Genomic DNA, 21,498 nt, shown 5'->3' on the forward strand with positions numbered 1-21,498 from the left:
AAGTTTAAATTATTCATATAAAAGTTGCAAACTTAAAGTGCACATAAAAGTCAGTGATCCAAGTGTGGTTGGTTGTGTGTTATCATAAACTAAAGTCAACACTTCATGTGAAAAACAAAATAGTTGTGGCATATGTATAATTACGCAACAGCCGATTGATTTGTCTGATCGGACATCTCTCTCATTTTGTAATATCTATAATATTGATAGATCGGATCGTTAAGCTCATACAGATACAGAATTGTCTGGCCAATGTGGTTGTGATTGTGTTTATGTGTGGATAAAATTGTATCAATTGATAAGGCGACATTTTAAAAAGAAGCTGGGAAATATATTTACAGATATCTAATGATAACAAAATAATATTTAATGAAACGTTCTTTGCACTCTTCGAATTTGTGTGGTTTGTAGTGTGTGTTGTGTGTATGCTTGCTTAGGCTAGATGAGCGAGCAAAATCGAGGAGCTGAAGGACCTTGAGAGAGTTTTGCAAACTTCTGCAACCTCACCGTTTGCCTCTTATTTAGTTATGGTATTTTCAAACGCCGTCGCGCTCTAAAGTCTCTCTATATGTGTTTGGATATATGCAGATATATATAGTTGTTATCCGTATTAAGCTTAGATTTGATTTCTCACGTATGTTTAAGTTTAGGTCTATTCACTATGCGAAACAAACTTCATTATTTCTGAATGCTTTTTTTTCGTTTGCATGATTTGCCTTTTCGTTTTTTAAAGTTTTAAACTTTTTTTTTGGACTTGACAATTTTTGTGTGATTTTAAAATTTTTTTGTGTTTTTTCGAACTTTTTCTGTAGTCGTAGCTTTCTCGAATTAAAAGTTAACAAGTGCAAAACTAAAGGTAAAAAATAAATGGTTTTGACATGCTTCTAAATGCTTGGCGGGGTACTGAGGTTTTCGGGGTTACCTATTTCGATAGATTGGATTGATATAGACTGGGGGCAGTGCAGTGCGACAGGGGAAGCAATGGTGGACCCGAGTCCAAGTCGGATTTCTATTCCTACTCCGCTGACGATTGCGATTGCGCTGGACTGGCTTGTGGTAAATGCTTAAATAACTAAAATTCGCTGGCACTTGAGCCCCGCTTGCCTCAATTGGGTTTAAGGATTACAAGATCTCGCTGCCTCTTAAACAAATACGTTTTACATTTGCGCTAAGGTCACACACACAAAAAATAATCATAATTATAGTTAGTAATCATATTCTTATGTACGCGTTTTCATGGCTTCAGTGTACCTTTGCATATAAATGTATATATGTTATATATGTATTTATATATATGTTCTTTTGTAATTTACAAAATTTATTTGCATTAAGATCATTTGGTTTTTGTTGTTGCTTGCGTATCAATTTCGATTGATTGGTTTTCAGTTTTCGTTAGGTAATATTTGCATAGGTTATATCGTTATCGTTATGGTTATGGTTATTAGCTTTAACTTTAATCGTATAGTACAACAGTTCATGGCATTACGTCAACTATTAACGCTGCTCTAAGTAGGAAAATCTTTGCCTTGATTTTTGCATCGCATAAAAAATAAGGAGAATAATCAACAGAACAAAAAAAAAATAAGGGCAATCGTTTCGATATTTTCCAAGATCATGGCTGGTTGGCACTGGTACAAAGCAGACAGACCCCGCTGTGTGTAATTGGTGTGTGTGTGTTTTGTGTGAGCATTGAGCATTTCGTAAGCAACCATTGTTTTAGTTTTTTGTCGAGGGTATGCGAGAAACAAACATTTAGAATCGTAACTACTAAACCAACGAGCGCTAGGCAAATTGCAATAAACAAATTTCAAAAATTTCACTTAATTATGCTAAACGCTAACGACTCATCCCACTTTACGCTTGACTTGAATACTACAAAAGAATAATAAGAATGAATAAACAAAAGAGTGTGGAGCCATCAAATGCGAGGGCCCCCAGAAAACTAAGTGGTAGCTATTAACTTAAACCTAATCCAAAAAGTGTCTCTGCATTATCTTGTAACTACTTCTGCGACGACGACGACCCCGATGATACCGTTACCGCTGGTGTCGCTGCTGCCGTTCCCGCCGCTGTTGATGTTGCTGCTGATGCGGCTGCTGCTGCTGTAGCTGCCGCTGATGTGGTGGCACGTGCTGAGCCTGTCTGTGATCCTGCTCCTGGCTTCGGCTTCTGTTGCTGCTGCTGCTGTCGCTTGTGTGGCGCCAGGCCAGAATTGCTGCCGCCGCGTCGCAACTCGTGCTGCGATCCCTGATTGCGATTGGCCACCTGCGGCTTGTTGCCCAGGGAGCCGCTGCGAATGCGCACTGTGCTGCTGCCGAAGGAGCCTGTGCGCCTGCGATTTTGCTGCTGATTGTAGCCGCCGTATCCCTGCTGATACTGGTGATGCTGCTGCTGCTGCTGCTGTTGTTGGTGCTGTTGCTGCAGCAACCTGCCCACGTAGTCGCTGCGGTTGGTGATGGTCGTGTTGAGGCGACGACCGCCGGCCGCAATTACAGCTGTGCCATCGCTCTCCGACACACTGCGGTGGCGGTTGAGCTGACGGCCTGGATTCAGGCTGCCCACTCCTTGTAGCATCTCGTTGATCTCCGGCTCCACCACGCGGAAGTCCTCAATGTTCTTGAAGCTCTTCAGGTACTCGGCCAGCTTGGGCTGCACCTCCAACTTCTCACCATTCTTGTAGTATTTTAGGAAAGCCCAGAACTTCTCAAGGCCGTACAGTTGACCTGATGAAAATGTTTAATATTAGTAAGGAATGTTCGTTAGATGTTATCATAATTTTTATATTTGCCCAACAAATTCTTACCTGTTTCATAATCGGCAACCGTCTCGTCCTGGAAATCCTGATAGACATTCGGTCTGAACTTCTTCTCCAAGCCGTACGAGAAGAACCGGAAGAGGCATTCAAGACCGTAGCGGAAACCATTGCCGGCATCCTCCAGCGCCAACGATCGGAACTCGTTGTACATGCTCTTGTTGAAGTTCTCGCGCAGGAAGAACGACCAGAAGCGGTACAGGGTGTTCATCTCCTGCGACTGACCGTAGCCCAAGCGCCGTCGCTCCTTGAGGCAGCGCGAATGGTACTTGTGGTAGGCCTGTTGGGTGAAGTTGTTCTCCTTGAGAAGAGCATGTGATGGATGCTGGAATACGGGCAGCGACTGTGGCACCGACGATCCGAACGATCCGTACGACGAGGCGGTGGGCGATGTGCCCGCCGAGGAACCCATCGAGGTGGTGCGAGGACGATGCTCCACAGTGTCAAGCAGCCAACCGACGTGGGCCTCCACTGGCGGATTGGCGGTGTGACGAAGTTTCCTCTTTCTTGGCGTTCGGGGATCAATCGAGTGCGAGTTGGGAGCAGCATAGAAGCGGGCACGTCGGGACTTGAGAGTGTTGTTCAGCGTGGAGTTGAGTGTGGTGTCACCCACCAGGGTTTCATCAAGATCTTCCTCAAATGGTGGCGGTGGTGGCACCACCTGCGGCGGTAACACCGATTTGTTTCGACCACCGGCCAGTTTTTCGAAGTCCGCCTGGGAAATCACATTGACAGTCTTGTAATCGGCAACCACATTGGTGGTGGTCCACAGATCCTCTTCGTAGTTGACCAATCCATCGTTGATGATGTTCTCCAGATCCTGGGTGATTTTTGTGCGCGACGTAAAGTCGGCGGTGCGGTCGTAGCCCTCGTGTTTGGGTGCGCGACCCACTTGGGCCACAATCAGCAGCTTGTTAATGTCACGATCGGCAAACTCGTAGTCTGATTCATCGTCGTCGGAGAAGTTTTCGGTGAAGTTGTTGATGCGTCCGGTTCCAGGGGGTAGGGGGTCCATTAGCTCCTCATCAAACTGGAAGTCTAGTTCTTCCTTTTCGGCATGGCACTGAGCGGATGGCGGAGCAGCTGTTTTGGATGAGGATTTGGAGTGGGTTTTGGAGTAAGCAGCATTGCCAGATTTAATGTTGTTGTTCGTGGTGGTAGTGGCGGTGGAGGTGGTTGTGGTTTTGGTGGTTGCTTTGGTGGCTGAGGAAGCATTGTTCGTGGTTACACACACAGTGGCTGATGATGAGGCGTTGGATGGGGCGTTGTTGGACGAGGACTTGGACTTGGACGAGGTGTTGTTCGTTTTGACATTATCGTTATTGTTGTTGAGCGTTTGTGAAAGCGGTGGCTGTTGTTGTTGTGGTGGTGTAGTAGCGTTTTCTTTGATAGCATTTGTTTTGGAGCGTCTCTTTACCTCTTTCCACATGCCCTCCGGCTCCGCCACCAAAGCAGCTGCTGACCCAGCTCCATTGCCCGCTGAAGCAGCACTTCTCTTGTCCGGCGTCGATGTCGACTTGGGCTTCACACTCTCAGCCAGTCCACTCAAATGTCCAGCCAGTTCAGCGGCACCACCCTCTACTTGCTGGGTCAGCGCACTGATCGCATTCACAGAGTTTAGAGCCGCAATGGTCGAGGATCTCGACTGTTGCTTATCCTGCAACATTTTGGGCACCAAATTTTGGGGGTTTCGTGGCACCGGCGGTGGCGGAATGGTGTTCAGCGGCTTTGTGGCCATGGCCGATGTGAGAATGGGCGGCGGGGAATCCGCCTCAGTCTCCTCCTCCAGCTTCTCCTGACCATCATTCTGCTCCAACTGCTCCTGCTCCAGTGTGCCGATAGCCTTCTGTTCCCCTTCGGTGACCTCCGGCACTTCCGTGATGGGCCAGGTGGTCGGTGTCGTCTTGGTGCGCACCTTGTAGCCCTCAAAGAGCTCCAGTTTATCCGATTCCTTAATGGCGTTTACGATCACAGCCACATCGGTGGTCAGTGCGAGAACGCGATGGAACGAGGCGATCAGAGTAACTGGGATATAGCCCTCGGGGTCCATTTTGCGGCGCAAAAAGAAGTCGCCGGTAAGATTATCGACGCTGAAATAGTATTCACTATGGGGGGCAAATGGAGATAGTTTGGAAGTCAACAAAGAGATTCTTAGTAACAACGGATGTAATGCCTTTAGCTGCAGGGTTTACATTTTTGAATATACATATATAATATATATTTATCCAGCAAAAGGCATTAGGCGAAATGTATCGATATGTACTTACACTTGCTTCTTGATGGCCTCCTTGATGCTGTTAGCGTCCAATTCGATGTAGGCGGCGGGCACGTTGCCAAAATAGTGGGTGCCCATGAGCACATACGAGGACTGCGAGTCGGCGCCGGCGGCGTCCGCCGGGAGATAGTTAGCATACTCGCCCGAAGCTAGCAGATGGCGTGGTATGCGATGAGTCGGGCGACCTGGTCCCTGTCGGGAGAATCCGCCCCGGCCTTGCCGCCCGCCACGGTACGGCGTCCGGTAGCGACGCGGCCCGCGCGTGGCTGAACCAACTCCCGCTCCCGCTGCCCCGGCACCACCCGCTGCTCCAGAGCGCTGCTCATCGAACGCTGCGGTGGTGGTGCTGCTGCTGCTACGCCAGGAATCCACGCGCTCGGACGTAGCAGTCGCTGGGCGTGACCCGTACGGATGCCGGCCAGCGTGTGGATGCCGCGACTCGACTCCCGCTCCTCCAGCACCGGGCTGACGGTCGTAGTAGACGCGCGGCGGACGGCGCTGGTCGGCAATATCGTCGCTGAAGCGCCGATTTGGCCGGCCGCCAATCGGCTTGGGGCGACTGGACTTAGCCAGATCGATGGGCAGCGGACGCCACTTGTGCTTGGGTAGCTTCTTGGTGAGGGCAGGCCCGGCAGCGGTGCCAGTAGCTCCTGCAGCAGAATTGGCCGCTGGCTCAGCGTCTCGCTGGGCTTTGGCATCATGACTCGTGCTGGCAACAGGTGCAGTTGTGGCTTGGCTGTTGGTAGTGGTGTTTGTGGTGGTGGTGCTGCTGCTGGGATTGCTGTTGCTGCTGCTGGTTGTGCCTGCGACGTTAGACTCTGTGGCAACTTCACTTGAAGTGGTATTGCTGCTGGCTGCTACTGCGGCTGCTGTTTTGGCTGACTGCTGTTTTTTCGTAGGGTTGCGCTTGGGTTCGTTGCTGGTGGCTTTGCCACTGCCAGAAGTTCCGCCAATTAGCGTCGGCCAGTCACCAACGTTGCTAAAGTCGCTGGCCTGAAAGAGATGCATTCGCTGTTTAGAATATGGTAGGTATGGGCACGTTACAAATGCAAAGACCATATCAAAGAGGTCCCATTGAAATGTATGACGCGTATTTCAATGATATATTTACGTTTATATTTACATGGTAATATACCATCTTCTTCTGTAGACTTAGATACCCACCTTTTGATTGACCTTCTTTTTGTCCTTTACCACGACTTTGGCAAGAGCATCCGCCTGGCTGGCATCAACTGTAATGAAACAAGCAGTTCTGGGCTGAGTATATCGTAGTACAAGAACAGTGTTTTAAAAATAAGAAATCAGGCCATATGCGTCGCCACAAACTGGCACCTTCTCTCGGAGCATCGGGTCAACAGAGAGAGTCGGAGTGCCAGAGAGCGGGAGACACGTGAGCAAGTGCGGCAGAGAACGTGAACCAGAGCAGTCACATGGTGATGGTGGTCGGGTCCAGGTTCTCTCGCCCGTCTCTTGCATCAAAACAACTCCGCAGGGGGTAGATAATATATACGTGTATATAAATATATAGGAATTTACAGAAATACACAAATCTATTTTATTTCTAAGCATTGCCTTGACACGCAACTAGATAGAGAACATTGTGCTAAATCTTAATAATCTGGCCCTATGATTACTTGTGATGGTAGTCTGTATGGTAGAGATTCTTTGAGGTTGCTGAACTATCGAGCTATTCGCATCGTTTTAATATTTTATGAAAAACAGCATAATAAAAATAGATTGCTACTCATAAATTATTGCATGTAAACATACAACCACTTAGTTTTTTGGCTCACAACTAGCTGTCATATATATTTATAGTCTCTTTTCCCCAGTTCACTTCAGATCAATTGAGTTAAGTATGGAAAATTTTCCATCCTCCAAGGGGCACTCACCAGTGGTTGTTGCTGCGGTATCAGTTGTTGCCGCTGCTACTGCTGCTGTGGATGATGTTGCTGCTGCTGCTGATGTGCTTGCTACTGCTGCTGCGGTTGCTGCTGCTGTTGTTGTCTGTGTGGTTGTTGTTGCTCCCTGTTGAGGTTGTTGTTGCTGCTGTGTCTTTTTGTTGCTGGCGGTGTTCTGTGCGTTGTTGTTTTGGCTGGCAGTTTGTTTAGTTTGCTGCTGCTGCTGTGCCTTTGGCTGCAAAACACGTTTGTCCAATGGAGAAGTTCCTGCCTTTGGGCTGCCGGATTGTTTGGCCGATATCTGTTGAAGTAGCAGAGTGGAATTCAAGAATGTGAGTAACATTTCGCACAGTCGGTAGCCCCGAAAAACGGGTAAAAATCAATGCAACTCCAGCTCCACTCCCTATGCGCAGTGCCCCTAACCCAGATTTAGTTCGCGACGAGGGTGGCTAACTTCTATATCCACTTCTATAGCGTATATATGTATGCACTTTGGAGAGCGGCTAATTTCTCGATCTGGCCACTGGAAAATTACCTCGTTTTTGTGCAAGAACTTTTCGTCGCCTTGCCTTGGTTCACTTCTAATCAGTTGTCACTGCGGGTTTTTCGCTTATCTTTGTTTGTTTTGCCTTCCATACAACACCTTTGCTAAACTAGCAATTGGCACAGTTGTTGTTGCTGCTGGCACTACTATTTTTTTGTTTATACAATTGCTTGCTAGTCCAGAAGAACTGGTACGTCCGTTCTCTCGAAACGTTGGATGAGTTCTGTGCGATAGCGACAGTTTTTTGATTCGAATATGCCTCCGCCTCTGTTTCGCTCATCCGCCTCTGCCCTTTCTTCCTCTCCCGCTCTCTTTGGCTCCCGCTCTCTCCATCAACTTTTCGCTGTCCACGCGTTGACTACGTGAGCAAAAACGACGAAGACGATGGCACAACAACAAAGGCAGAGGCGAGGGCATAACAACAACTGGTTTTTCAACGCAACATAAAAGAAGGATACAGTGAAGCTTCGACTGTCGCTCTTTAATAAAATGCGAACTGAAGAAGTTTTTTTTTCAGCTTTCTTTTCGGACCAGACTTGACTTCTAGTTCGAAAGCTTTACTGTTCACATAAGATATAACTTCCACCCGAAGAAGCTCCACTGTGGCCTCAGATTCAAAACAAAAACAAAACAGAAAACAGCCGATGCGCCGGTTCATGGATGCGTGAGAGAGGAGGACGCGGAGAGTTTTGCCGGCGAGAGCGTGAGCGCAGGGCACCCTGTATCTGTATCTTAATGTGTATGCGATGGATACAGGTTTTCGCTCAGTGTGCGTACGTGCGCTTGTTTTATCGTTTTGTTTTTGTACGCATTTTCTACAAATGTTGTTTTGATCCGCTTTAAAGTTCACACACCCACAACGAATTGATCATAGGGCGAAAACAGGTGGTACGCATATCTTTCAACAAACAAAAGCCTTACAATTATAAACATAAACATTTGCTATCTCGCTCGCTCACGATGTAACAACAACGGAGCATAAAAAGAGGCACAACAAAACAACATGTGATTTTCGGCACGTAGGCCATCCGAAAGAGAGCCGAAAATGGAGAAACGTGGTGGAAAAACTTCAAAACAAAGAGAGTGGATTAAGAAGAGAGAGAGAAAATCGTGGAGATGCTTAAATAATCCCATAAAAAATATTACACACAGATAAATTTGTAAATTTGCTTCTGAAGTGACAACAAAAATTGAAAAACAGGGCTTATGATGTATAGTGTTATATAGTTCTGACCTTAAATCATTACCAACCCAAATATCACAACACCTTAATGGCTTCCTATAAAAAAACATTAAAATTACTCTCCTTGAAGGTGTGTTCATAATAAACGCTATCGTTATTGATATAATTATTATTTTCCCAGCCCCTACCTTAACTTATAAATAATCAAGACCTTTTCTTTTAGTGTAACCGATGTGTCATGCTTATGCTAAAAATATTTAAACACTTTCCATGCAATTGATCACGTATTCATCAGAATTGCCAAGGATAAATGCATGATGTGTGCCAATAAACAATTCGCAATTGCAAAGAACATTCATTTCGAATAGGAAAACTACGCATAAAACCATGACTCCGCCCAATTGCAGGGTCATGAGTCACAAGGACTTGTCATTTTGCGCAGAGAAAGGACTTTCCTATGAGTCACGATAACTATTTGAAATTTTCCATTATGCGTACCTATAAGAATCACTTTCCCACAAACTCAAGATTATCGTGTGCCACTTGTCAAGCACATGTTTCCAATTCTATATTTACACAACTATGGCTCTTATCACTTTCGAACATTTTGAACCCCCACATAATTGCTGACGTACATGGGTGTTTGTCATTCAATTTCGAATACTATAATACACATAGGTAAGCTTTTTCAAGCAGAGATTAGACATTCATTAGGATGGGTGGTTCAAGGTCAATCATAGTATAAAAACCGATCAAAATGAACGTCAGTGTACAAGTGATTCATAAAGAATTGTGTCATTAATTCACTTGCATACAACACTACAAACTTGAACTTGCCTATAAAAAGAGCCTCAAGTATCCAATGTTTTTCAGTTTTTCAGTCATTAAGAAAACGCCACTTTTAAAGAATACTATGTTTGCTTGTATATCTCTGGGATCTGCGTAAGTGCACTACATCGGGCGATCGCTGAAAGACAACTGAGGCGCCTGCAGTGCAAAATTACTATTTAAATGGCATTAGAATCGGTCTGGCACGATAGCAGCAACTGAAATCGCACAAAACACGACAAAGAGAAGTAAAAATAATGCCAAACAATGACCGAGAGCCGGGCAAACGTGCAAAAAGACCCACATTCAGCGATTCTCGTTCTCTAAGTCAACAGTCGACTGGCTCGCAATCAGTTTGAGGTTATAGTGCAGGCGGGATCGGGGCTGAGATACAGTATATACATACATATACCCCTTTTTGAGGTTACGAGTCGGTCTTTCTGCGTCTTAGCAAATTGAAAAGTACGAGCAGAATGCGAAAACGAAAACCAGTCAATAATGCCGGCCGCAAGACATTATGTAAAAATATTGTAAAAAAACTATCGAAAATAAAACCAGAAAACGTGCTCAGCCAATCGAGTGGCTGGCAAAAATATGGAAAAAAGTGTTCATATGGAGAACAAGTGCCGACAATCAGCTCAGCTTACATGAATAGTAATAAATTTACCAATACTCGAAGAAAACTGATAGTGCTGAAATCTAGAGGTTAGACTAAAAGATACTCAGGTGTTATAAAACACATTCTGCTCAAAACCACTGGCATAAGAATTGATTTATTTATATGTAACCAGATACAAAAGATATATGTCACATTCTAGCTTACAACTATAGCATACCCTACAACTGATGGGTACGAAAAGGCCGTCCAGCTTTGAACGCAAACAGTTTAATGACTACTATTCACTCTTATTTTTCTATTTATAGTTCCATTCGTGATTAAATTATGCGATTAAACTAGCAGGCGATTGCCTGTGAAGAGAGTTGAGTAGAATAGTTGGGATCCGAGGCGACGAACTCCATCGACACTCATCGCCGCACAAACACCGAGTTTATAGGGGGTGTGCGCGAAAAGTTGTTTACGTTCGAGCGAGTCGAGCAACTTTACTTAATGCGTAGCAGGCTTAGGAACATACATACATACATACATACATACAAACGTCTTATCGAGGTCCCCACGGGGCGGTAAACAAGGCAAGAACAAATATGCACAAGTATCATGTTTAAATTCTATATTCCACAATTATTTGTGAAAGTAAAACAGATGCCGCCCCTAGGGTTTTCTATACTTTCCGAATAAATATTTGAGGTAGTCTCCATCACCTCATGGTTTTATAATCAGCCGCGTATCAGCATCGTCTAAATACATTATATTGAGTAAATCCCATAGATTACTTCTATCAGCAGTTTGAGTAACTGAATGGAACTGACATATAAAATCGATTCGAAAACAGTTTGCGCTGTGACCTTAACTCTACTTTCAATATTGTGGCTTCTAGAAACTGCGAAGGCTTGAAATTGTTGCGCAAATAATTAGTGGGTCAGCTTTTAAAATGCAAATAATTACTCAAGGATCAACAGGTAGATAAATGATAAAGAAGTGACAATATAAACAAGAGATTAAAGCCAGAAATGAAAAGTGTGCATTACTTAATGTACGACCAGAGGTTATTGAATACATTTTGAAGTACAACATCTAATCTTAAAAGAGAGATATTGGCAGTACTTCGTTTGATTGAATAATATTATATATTAAATAATATATTTACTGGTTATTCAACAAGAGCATTGTAGTTAGTTGGCCTGGGAAAATGAAAATGCCGGTTGTTATGTGCAGATAAAATTATCTTATAAATTTAAATTAAATTAGCACATGTGCATCTATACTGTAAAGTGCATTTATAAGTAAATATTTTGTCATTTTCTCTTGACAACAAGGGAAAAATCTTGATCACAAGCACAAAGAACTAGGAAGTGCACGTATTTCTCTTGAAGATAAAAAGGAACGAAAAAAAAATGATTATGAAGGCAAATACTGTATGTATCCATCGATATCAACAACAAAGATGACAGCAACCGGGGAAATAATGGAAAATGAATACGGTTGTGATTGTACATTGGGATTTTCAGCTAATTTGATACTCTGATAAGAGGCTTATTATGAAGCCTGAAATTCACATAGCGCTTCAGTTTGAAATTCGAATAATACTTCAACGTGATATCCGACAAAAAAGAGGGGGAAAACAAGATACGACCCACAATGAAACGTCAGCGTAATTGAGGCAAATTAATGTTATTAATCTCCGGTTGCAAACGAATGCCTAAAAATAGAACATTGAATCGCAATGGCTGTCAACAATAACAACAATGCAAATATCGGTGATCATTGACTTTTATAATGGGTTTAGAATTACAGGGTGAAGGGTGGCGGTTGTGGAAATAATAAATTGAAAGCTATTCCCAGCTATTCCCAACTATTTTTTAATATAAAAGAATTATTCACTGTACTGCGTGGCACATTTTGTTTCTAAATTTGATACTGTTCTGTCTTTTAATTAAGTTGTTAAGATTATTGCATATTTACTTTCGTTTTCATGTTCATTATTCCTTTTTGTTTTGTTCCGCCGAAGAAAGAGAGAGAGAGAGAGAGGGAGCGTGCGAGAGAGTGCGGTTTCTTATCACTCTCTACGTAGCCCTACGTTACGTAGCGCTCGCAACGTTAGTGCGAGCAAGTGAGAGCGCGATAGGCAGGGCGTCGAAAAATCAACAAGTATATCGAGTTTTAGCTTCCACGTCGGCGGCACACGCGATTTCCAGCCTTCCAGCTGTATGTGTGTACATTATTCTAATTTTGATTAGTTGTTCTGCTTAACCGCCTCGCAACAGTAACGAAACGACGAGTCCACCACGTGGTGAGTTCGGTAACACGTGCCGTTCCAGCTGTTTACGTTTCAAACTTTTGAGTAGCCTATTTCCCGTTCCGATCGCACTTTCTAATATTGAAAATTAAGATATGAGGAAAAATAGTGGGAGTTCGACAAGTTTTCCCAGCCGCGAACTCTTCCAGAACACACGTCAACGGCAACTGGCGTGGAAAAATAAACGGAAACAACAATTTGAATTGCTGCTCTGCAACGCTGCCGCTGCGCTGCTGCAGCTCTGCCAGCGTCGGCGTCGCAGTTGAGGCTTAAAAAACAAGAATCGAAGATAAGCAAATTTAAGCCACTCTTTTTTCAGGCTTCACCTTAATTAATTAACGTTTTATTAAGATTATTGAACAATAAAAATAAATCTACCTTAGCTTAACTTTTCGTTATTGTTCATATATATGATTTTTTGAGTGTTTAAATAACGCCAAAACTTTCAATACAGTATATGCATATTTAAACATTTAAACCAATTTTGATGCATATCTTTAGCCTCAAATGCAATTAGATTAGATCCGAAAAATCTAATTAGCAACGCTTGGCAAATGTGAATTATTCCGAGTTTAATTTCACAACGATATGCACACGAGTTGTTTAAATCGAATTTGGTGTCAGGAATGTATAATTCGTTTCTGGCTGAGCAATTATCATTATAAACACACTACTAATGACACAACAATTAGCGGACTAGATTCAACTACGTATAAACTTAGTACAAGTTACTATCTATTCTCAAAGTAAATATTCTTCTAATTCCTATTAGCCTAATTTCAGGTCCTAACTTCCGGATTAAAGCGATTTGCAAGAGTCGAAAATGTCAAAAGTGAGCGGATATTTGCATATCCATTTCAAGTGGCTCAAAACGCTTTCGAAAGCAGAGCGAATTTCGAACTAACGCTTGACGACAACTTAATTCAGTTATCAACTTTTACGGACGTGTAAACTTTTGGCTTTCAGCCTTTTCCACAGAAAGAAAATTAGCCACACCTTTTTGCTGCTTTTTGCTTTTCGGTGTGTGTTTGCGTGCCTATTTCTGCTTTCGCCCTCTGTTTATTTGGCTCTCCCTTTTGCGCACGCTTTCGTCATGTTTGCGGGGGGCGGGTGGTTTGTGCGGTGGGTGGTGGGAGGAGGCGGCCGCCTGATGAAATAGATAAACGACAAGCGGCTGACCTTGACATTTATTTTTAGTTGGGAAATATTTAACTTTTTCTCTCGTTCGTTGCGACACCAAAACAGATGTGCCATTATAGATACACACGGAGAATAGAAACAAAACAAATGATAAGAACAAGAAATTAGGATTTCGGCTTCACCTTAGCAACAAACAAATGAGTAACACCTGCTACCTAATGGATTATTAAAATTATCTTACAGTCTGGCCAAAAAATATGTATTTTTTAAATTGTTAAGAACCGACATTATTCAAACAGAAGTGTGTTCGTGCTTTGGGGGCTTCACTGTACCAAAGCTAAGCGAGCATGCTTTTGTTTTTGCCAAAAAGAAAACCTTTTTTTTTAGAAAGGCAAGCAGAAAACAAACGGCAGAAATACCGCCGGCAATTCGCGCTGACATTGCGTAATAAGAAACAGCCAAGAATAAATAGAAAATAAACACAATTGTGTGTTTGTTTCCCTCGATTTTGTTTTGTTTGTGATGACAAACTGCTTGCCAGACATTATGCAACCTGCAGTTGTGTATCTGTGAGATACAATTTTGCCATCGTAATCGGTTTTTCGGTTTACGCTGCATTCGCATAACGGTGATAAGGGCATGAAAAACCACAACAAAAAGCGGAAAACGTGTTTCCACTGCACCGCGTGTGCTTGTTGTTGCTGCGCCTCGCACTCTGCTTTATTGGCCGCCCTGCTTTGCTCCCTCTCTTCTCCTCCGCCATTCCACGCACATTTGTTTACCAACAACCACACACACACACGCACGCACAACCAGCACAGTGGCCACACATGCATGGACATGTTTTTCCATCATTTTTAAGACGCAATTTGGATACAACAAAATGAAGGTGAAGCCGAAAAACGAGTAACAACAAAGAATATGAACTTCAATTTGAGGGGGGTTTCCTAAAAAAAAACTGCCTTATCGCCATGTACAGTGGACACTCGCTTACTATATTTGTACTGTTTCATATCGCATTCTTCATGATTTCACCGATTACTCTTCATATTGAAGCACTGCTTATCGAGATTTTCTTAGTATTATCTCAACTTTTCTATGAACCGTCCACATCATTACAATTTCCACTTCGGAGAACTCATAAAAAATGTACTTAAATATTAGTTTAAGGCATATTTGCATTGACTTTTGAGTAGGTTTCGTTTTAGCAGAGCTTTTCATTAGCATTTCCAAATGCTTTGTGCCTAATTCTATTCCGGTGCACTTCTAAATCTTCTGGCTATCTGAATATATTAGGATTTCCAATTAGGAGACTGCAAAGAACACTAATCAATGTATGAATAACTCTAATGAAATCCTATCCTAGTGAAACTATCATTCAAGATACCCCCAAATACAATCAATCACTTAAAGATCATTTCATCACTCACCTTCCATGCGTTGACCTTGGGCGGTGGGGCGGCAATGAATCGCTTGGGCGGCGGAGCTGCTCCAGCGGCGCCCTTTTCGCCCGCCTGCTGATCCCCGTCGGCGGACTTGGCCTCGTTGCCGCTGCTGCCGGCTCCCTCGATGCTGGCGCTGGGCGAGGTATCCTTGCGATCCTTGTGTACTTTCGGTCCACCGGGAGCGGCGGAGGACACAGCTCCAGCATTGGATCCGGCGGCGCCAGCTGCTCCGGCTGCCGATTTGCGGGGACTACCGCCACGCGAAGCACGTGGGCGCACTGGCTTGCGTTCGGTGTCGGAGGATCCGGTGATGCGGCGGCCACCAGCCTGCTGGGGTTTCTGACCATCGCCACGTCCTCCGGCCGGCGGCTGATCGCGCGGCTTCTCCTTGCGCGCCTTTTTGCGATCGCGGCGATGATGCGATAGTACCGGCACGAAGTCGTTGTTGTCATCCAATTCCGAAGAGTTCTCGGCGGTGTTATCTCCACCAGAGGCGGCGGCACGCTTCTCACCCGTCTGGGCCAGGCTAACGCTGCCGACACTTGGCGCTTCGCCGGCTGCCTCGGCGGCAGCGGCTTCCTCGCTCCACGACTTGAAGCTCTTCAGATTGGGCTGGTTCTCTTTGTTGTCCACAGTGGCTCTGGCGGTGGTCGTGGTGGTGCTGCTGGCACCGGACTTCTTGGTCTCCAGGTTCTGCACCACATTGGCGTAGGAAGTGGTGGCGCTGCCCGAGGCGGCGACAGTGGCCACAGGAGCGGCACCACCCGCGGACGGCGTCTCCTCCTTGCTGGACATGCTCCTCAGTTGCGGCTGCTACTCCTGCGGTTTCTTCGACTCCGGTTTCCTCTCCAGAGTGGGCAGCACACTCGCTGCTCCTGCTCCGGCTTCGTCAGCGGCTAATCCTCGTTGTCGGGTTGGGGAAACTCTTGTCTGCTTCCTTGCCTGCTCAACGGGATGTGGTGGCTCCAGAGATAGGCTTCCAAACTGAAATGGTTGGCAATAGAAGGATTAGATTTTGCAGGCCTGTTAGTAAGTTAGGAAACAAGAGGAAAGTCCAGGCCAAATATTACAAATTACGTCATTTTATAACTTTTCCACGCTATGTTACTATAGCTAAGCTTGACTGTTTTGGGTCATTTACATATAGAACTATTCAGGGCAATTCTGCGGTCAATACTAATGCAATTTGTATAATAATTTGCATTAAATTAAACTTTTAAGGGAGCTAAAAAATTCAAGTCAACATCCCGACTTTAAATGTTCTTATTAGCTGTAGAAAAATATACTTTTGAAAGTAAGCTGCTACCAATGCAAAGATTAATACGCAGTTTTTATGAAACGGAAACTAAAACCTCTTTACAAGAACTAAAGAATGTCCATCTAAGCCCAGCTTTACTGTGCTTAGGATTTTCTAGGATTTTCAAAAAAGATTGCGAGTTTGGCGAACTCGAGGTGTTTGTTGCTCAATTACGGCGATTAATCTCAAGTTCGCCCTCCTGCAATAATATTTACATCTTTACTTAATGCAACTATTACACCACACACACATACACTGCACTTTGAACTTGGGGCTTTCGCAATGGGGATTACTATTTTTGTGGGACTGCAGAAGAGCCTCCCGAGGAGTGCGGTGATTTTTTAGGAACTGGCCATCGGAAAAGCCTCTCCCAGCGGCCGTTTTCTCGATTTTCCTCAGATGTCACGCTGCTCGGCGAATTGAATTTACTGCCACGGATTTTGCACGATTATATACTGTAGTTTGGGCGAGCGGAGAAAATCCGTTGCGAGGCACGACCAATCGTGAATCGAGAGGTATTATATTATTATGCAGCAGCCACACACAGCAGTGTTCCAAAGAAGAAGAAGAAGTGAGGTTAGATTTTTGCCCCACACAAGAGGAAGAGGAAGCAGCAACACAACGCTAAGCGACCAGGGCTGCCGCAAAGCGTGCTGTCCACTTGCCAAACTGGAGTACAACGTAATGGCATGGCGTTGAACGTAACTGGTAATACGACAGGAAATCGAAGCGAATTCAAGATGCAGATAAAATAAACTGCGCTTATAGCTATGATTTGGTTCGATTATACCCTGTGGCCCGCCACAATAGCCCTGTTTTCGCTTCACCCAATATTATGCAATATCCAATGCACTCGGCTAACGGCCTGCATTGTTGTTAGTGCCACCCTGGTCGGGGCTTTCAAAACAGCTGATTTCGACTGCAGTTCGCCTCGAATTTCAAAACGATGCACGCGGTCACACACACATACACAAGCAAAGGTTCATTTGATTTGAATACGCACCAGAGATTGAAATGGAAACAAGAATTGTATTTTATTCCGCTATCTCTCCCACTTCTTGTTTCGTACGTACATACGTTTCGTATGTTCACTACGCACTTTCCGCTCCGCGTGTGAATACGTACACGAGTGTGTGTGTGCGTGCGTGTGTTGTTATTGTTGCTTTGCTTTTGCGGGTTTCCTTGCACACACACTTTCGCACCACTACGCTGCTCGAATCACTGCCTCTCGCTCGCACTCACTCACGCGCTGCTGGGCAGAACGTTACGAATATTATTTATCGGATTTTTCGCAATTGCACACACACTCGCTGCGTTCTTGGTTGCACCGTACTTGCGCCGTTCACTGGTCTTGTCAATTAACCGCAATTAGTCAATTAATTGGAGCATTATACCGCCGAAACGAAAATTAAAATCGGTTACCAGACATGTGGTTCTACGGGTCCAAAAGAAAAAGAGCAGGGTTGTTGTCCAATTCGTTTGCGTTGCGTTGCGATAGTTATCGGCTGATGTGATAGCTACGGTTACCAGAGATGGCCCAATCGGCGCGTAACTGATTTCAGTTATTTATTGTTGTTTTTAAATATGATTTTGGAAGTCCTTCCAGAAAAACTTACTTTTCAAGAACAAACTTATTTTTCCCATTTACCACTTGATTTGAAATTAAAAATAGGGCATTCAAATTTAAGCGGCTTATCGATTTCACACTACTCAACTGCTCGGAATCTAATTTATTTTTAAGTACTTCCAATTTTTATTCTGGTAAAATTTTAAAAGTATAACGTTTTTCAGAATTATGCCTATATAAATGTAATTTTTTCTATTTCTGAAATTTACAACGTGCTTAACATAACGTAAGCAAAATATTTCTACGTATTACAGAAATTACGTGACGTGGCCCTCGTTTTTTAAACATTTGAAACAAATGTTTAATTTCAGATAAGCATTTTTTGTAAAGACAGTTACATGTTGTTCCTTGTTTGGTTTTTTCCATTTCAAAACATGTTTACTGGTAAAACATTTTCCAATCCATTTTTAATTGAAAAGAGCAAAACACTTAAAGAAAAACTGGAAATAATTATATTTCAATTGCACATTCACAAAAAGTAGTGGGTCCACAACACAAAGGGTCAGTACAGGCTACAAATGCAGGGGTTAAACATATGCGGCTTCAGCCGGAAGGGGCACAAGTGGGTTAAGGGAAGTAGGTTCGGATTTTGATCCGACAAAATACCAGAAAATTTTAACTTAAGTGCTAGGGGGCTTGTTTTGTTTTTCTCAGGCCGATACTAAAATGGAATTCTTGAGGCGGCGCGAGCCAGTTAGCCAGATAGTTGGGGCGCCTACTCCACGGTCACCGACTTGGCCAGGTTCCTGGGGCAGTCCACGTCGCAGCCGCGGAGCACGGCGATGTGGTAGGACAGCAGCTGGAGCGGAATCACCGTGAGCACGCCCTGCAGGCAGTCCACGGTCCTCGGTATCTGCAGCGAACGCGTGGAGAAGGACATGGTCTCGTTGTCGCCCTCCTCGCAGATCAGGATCGGCCTGCCCTTGCGGGACGTCACCTGCTGCAGGGCATTCATGCACTTGGTGTACACCGGATCCCGCAGCACGATCATCAGCACGGGCATCTCCTTGTCCACCAGGGCCAATGGTCCGTGTTTCAGTTCTCCAGCCAGGATTCCCTCGCTGTGCATGTACGTCAGCTCCTTGACTTTCTGCAATGAGCAAGTTAATTGGTTAAATTCAGCTCATGAAGCGTGGGACAAACATAATGATTAATTGAAGTGCACTTGGCAATAAACAAGTTAAGTGAATTGTTGACATCGGTTATTTTCCATCATTACGTTCCCAAGCATGTATTAGGATGCATAGATTAAATTATAGCTCAAATTATATGGATTACCAGTGCGCCCTCCAAACAGGTGGCGAAGTTGAAGCCCCTGCCCATGATGAGCAGCGACTTGTGCTGGTACAACTCCTTGGCAAGCTGCTGCACCTGCGAGTTCAGCTTGAGGACCGTCCTAATGTGCTCGTCCAGCTGCGACAGGCCGTCGATGATCTCCAAGCGGCGCTGTTGCAACGAGAGACGATCCTCCGACATGACCAAGGCGAACATAACCAGCGAAATGAACTGGGAGGTGTAGGCCTTCGTGGAGGCCACTCCGATCTCGGGTCCAGCGTTGATGTGGACGCCACAGTGCGACTCGCGGCAGATGCTGCTGCCCACCGTGTTGGTAACGCCCACGATGAGCGCTCCTCGCTGCTTGCAGTACCTGAGCGCCATCAGGGTGTCCGCGGTCTCGCCCGATTGGGAGATGAAGAAGCACACGTCGTCCCTGAAAATGGGCGTGTTTCTGTCCAGAAAATCGGAGGCCAGTTCCACCATTACGGGCAGTTCGGTCAGTTCCTCCAGCAGCTGCCTGGTGGCAACCGCACTGTGGTAGGATGTGCCGCACGCAATCAGCATCAAGCGACGGCAGCGCTTGATCTCCGGTATGTACTCCTTGATGCCACCCAGAACCACGGTCTGCGTGTCGAACCTCATCCTGCCGCGCATGGTGTTGACCACGGATTCCGGCTGCTCGAAGATCTCCTTCAGCATGAAGTAGTCGTAGTTGCCCTTCATGATCTGCTGGATCTCCATCTTCAGCGTGATGATCTCGCGGGCGTGCGGATCATCGGAGGATTTGTTTAGGCGATGAATGCTGAGCGTGCCATCGCTCTTGACGGCGGCCACGTCGTCATCTTCCAGGTAGATCACCCGATTCGTGTGCTCAATAACGGCCGATGCGTCCGAGGCGAAGAAGTACTCCACTTCCTTGCGCTCCAGCGGTTGAAACTCGGCGCTGCAATCGCCGGGCGGCAATACTTGATAGGCCTGCTGCTGCGGCTGACCATGTGGACGATGGGCCTTGGCGTACAGGATGGGTATGTGATCGGTGGCCAGCTTGGTCTTGGCCTTGATGCCCACCAGGAGCGGCGAGCCCCTCCTGGAGGCCACGCACTCGCCCGGAAAGTGCTTCGACTTGAAGGCGATGGCGAAGGCGCCCTCCAGCTGCTGAATGGCCTGCTCCACGAGCTCGCCGAAGGTGTAGCCAGGGTGCTGCTGCCACAGGTGGTGCACCAGCTTGGCAATCACCTCTGTGTCCGTGTCGGACTCGAATACATAGCCGCGCTTCTCCAGCAGCGTCTTCACATCCTTGTAGTTGGTTATAATGCCGTTGTGCACCACCACAAAGCTATTATCCTCATCGGATCGCTGCGGATGCGAGTTAACCTCGGAGGGCACGCCGTGGGTGGCCCAGCGCGTGTGTGCTATGCCTATGTGGGTGTCGATGGGCAGCGAGTAGTCCTGGCCGCGACACACCTCCGCCACCGCATCCTCCAGCACCTTCACCTTCCCGGTGCGCTTCACCAGCATTATGGACTGTGCCTCGCCAGAGTTCAGCGCATCGATGGCTATGCCCGTGGAGTCGTAGCCGCGGTACTCCAGCCGCTTCAGCCCCTGCAGCAGGAGATCCAGGACCTCCTGACGCGACTTGGGCGTCAAGTAGTTTAGATACGCGAATATGCCACACATTCTGAAGTGCGATTGCTTTTGCTGAAATTTGCTGGTGATTCGTGGTTTTCCACGTCGCAATGTAAACTTTCCGGTCAGCTGAGGCTGATCTTACGCTTCTGAAGCGGCTGCAATGCGATTGTCGTGTTTTTATCGCGACACTGGCTGGAATTTTTTTTGTTTTTCTCTGATAAACCCAATTATTTGCTTTTTCGGCGAAAAGAACACGTCTTCGCCCTGCTCTCCCGCTCGCACGCACACACGGGCCGCTCTTGCGCTCTCGCTCACGCACACAGCTACATCCAAACGCGAGATTCCATGTAAACATTGGCTTTGTGTGACCGTATTCCAGCCAGGGATGGAACGGTAAATGTAATGAATTATTTTTTTTACTATGTGTTGAAGAATATAATAAACTTTTAAAACTATATACAAAGATCTATACTGTATATATTGTCTGAAAAAGGTAAAAATAATATGACCAGACAGGCCCGATTTCAATTCATAGATTTTTGATGACATTCTGTTTTTCCCACAAAAAAATGAGCATTGAAGATTATATTTTCTACCCCATGTTCTGAAGGTTTTGAAAGTTAT

At 45.3% G+C, this 21,498-nt stretch overlaps 2 protein-coding genes across 4 annotated transcripts; both read right to left on the reverse strand.

Annotated features, from left to right (window-relative positions):
- Nucleotides 1-309: 309 nt before the first annotated feature.
- On the reverse strand, nt 310-17,851 carry LOC6729921 (la-related protein 1). 3 transcript variants are annotated; one of them, XM_039295767.2, is made up of 7 exons: nt 17,344-17,851; nt 15,029-16,027; nt 6,980-7,289; nt 6,252-6,319; nt 5,080-6,080; nt 2,804-4,917; nt 310-2,723 (listed from the first exon to the last, which is right to left on the reverse strand). In XM_039295767.2, the coding sequence occupies exons 2-7, from the start codon at nt 15,836-15,838 to the stop codon at nt 2,002-2,004; spliced, it is 5,025 nt and encodes a 1,674-aa protein (XP_039151701.1). In that variant the 5' UTR covers nt 15,839-16,027; nt 17,344-17,851; the 3' UTR covers nt 310-2,001. The 3 variants fall into 3 exon arrangements, with proteins under 3 accessions (XP_039151701.1, XP_039151702.1, XP_039151703.1); XM_039295768.2 differs by lacking the exon at nt 17,344-17,851 and adding an exon at nt 16,595-16,933; XM_039295769.2 differs by lacking the exons at nt 15,029-16,027; nt 17,344-17,851 and adding an exon at nt 12,125-12,643.
- Nucleotides 17,852-18,396: 545 nt separating this feature from the next.
- LOC6729923 (glutamine--fructose-6-phosphate aminotransferase [isomerizing] 2) lies at nt 18,397-21,322 on the reverse strand. The gene is made up of 2 exons (XM_016174534.3): nt 19,246-21,322; nt 18,397-19,057 (listed from the first exon to the last, which is right to left on the reverse strand). The coding sequence occupies exons 1-2, from the start codon at nt 20,920-20,922 to the stop codon at nt 18,683-18,685; spliced, it is 2,052 nt and encodes a 683-aa protein (XP_016036681.1). The 5' UTR covers nt 20,923-21,322; the 3' UTR covers nt 18,397-18,682.
- Nucleotides 21,323-21,498: the final 176 nt, after the last annotated feature.

Source organism: Drosophila simulans, chromosome 3R, assembly GCF_016746395.2.
Source record: "Drosophila simulans strain w501 chromosome 3R, Prin_Dsim_3.1, whole genome shotgun sequence".
Classification (NCBI taxonomy): Eukaryota; Metazoa; Arthropoda; class Insecta; order Diptera; family Drosophilidae; genus Drosophila; species Drosophila simulans.

Coding starts and splice junctions, on each gene's coding strand:
- LOC6729921 (XM_039295767.2), bottom strand. CDS start 15,838: ATGTCCAGCAAGGAGGAGACGCCGTCCGCGGGTGGTGCCGCTCCTGTG. Junction 6,081..6,251: donor AAAAGAAGGTCAATCAAAAG/GTGGGTATCTAA, acceptor CATCTCTTTCAG/GCCAGCGACTTTAGCAACGT. Junction 4,918..5,079: donor GAGGCCATCAAGAAGCAAGT/GTAAGTACATAT, acceptor TGCCCCCCATAG/TGAATACTATTTCAGCGTCG.
- LOC6729923 (XM_016174534.3), bottom strand. CDS start 20,922: ATGTGTGGCATATTCGCGTATCTAAACTACTTGACGCCCAAGTCGCGT. Junction 19,058..19,245: donor CCTGTTTGGAGGGCGCACTG/GTAATCCATATA, acceptor TGCTCATTGCAG/AAAGTCAAGGAGCTGACGTA.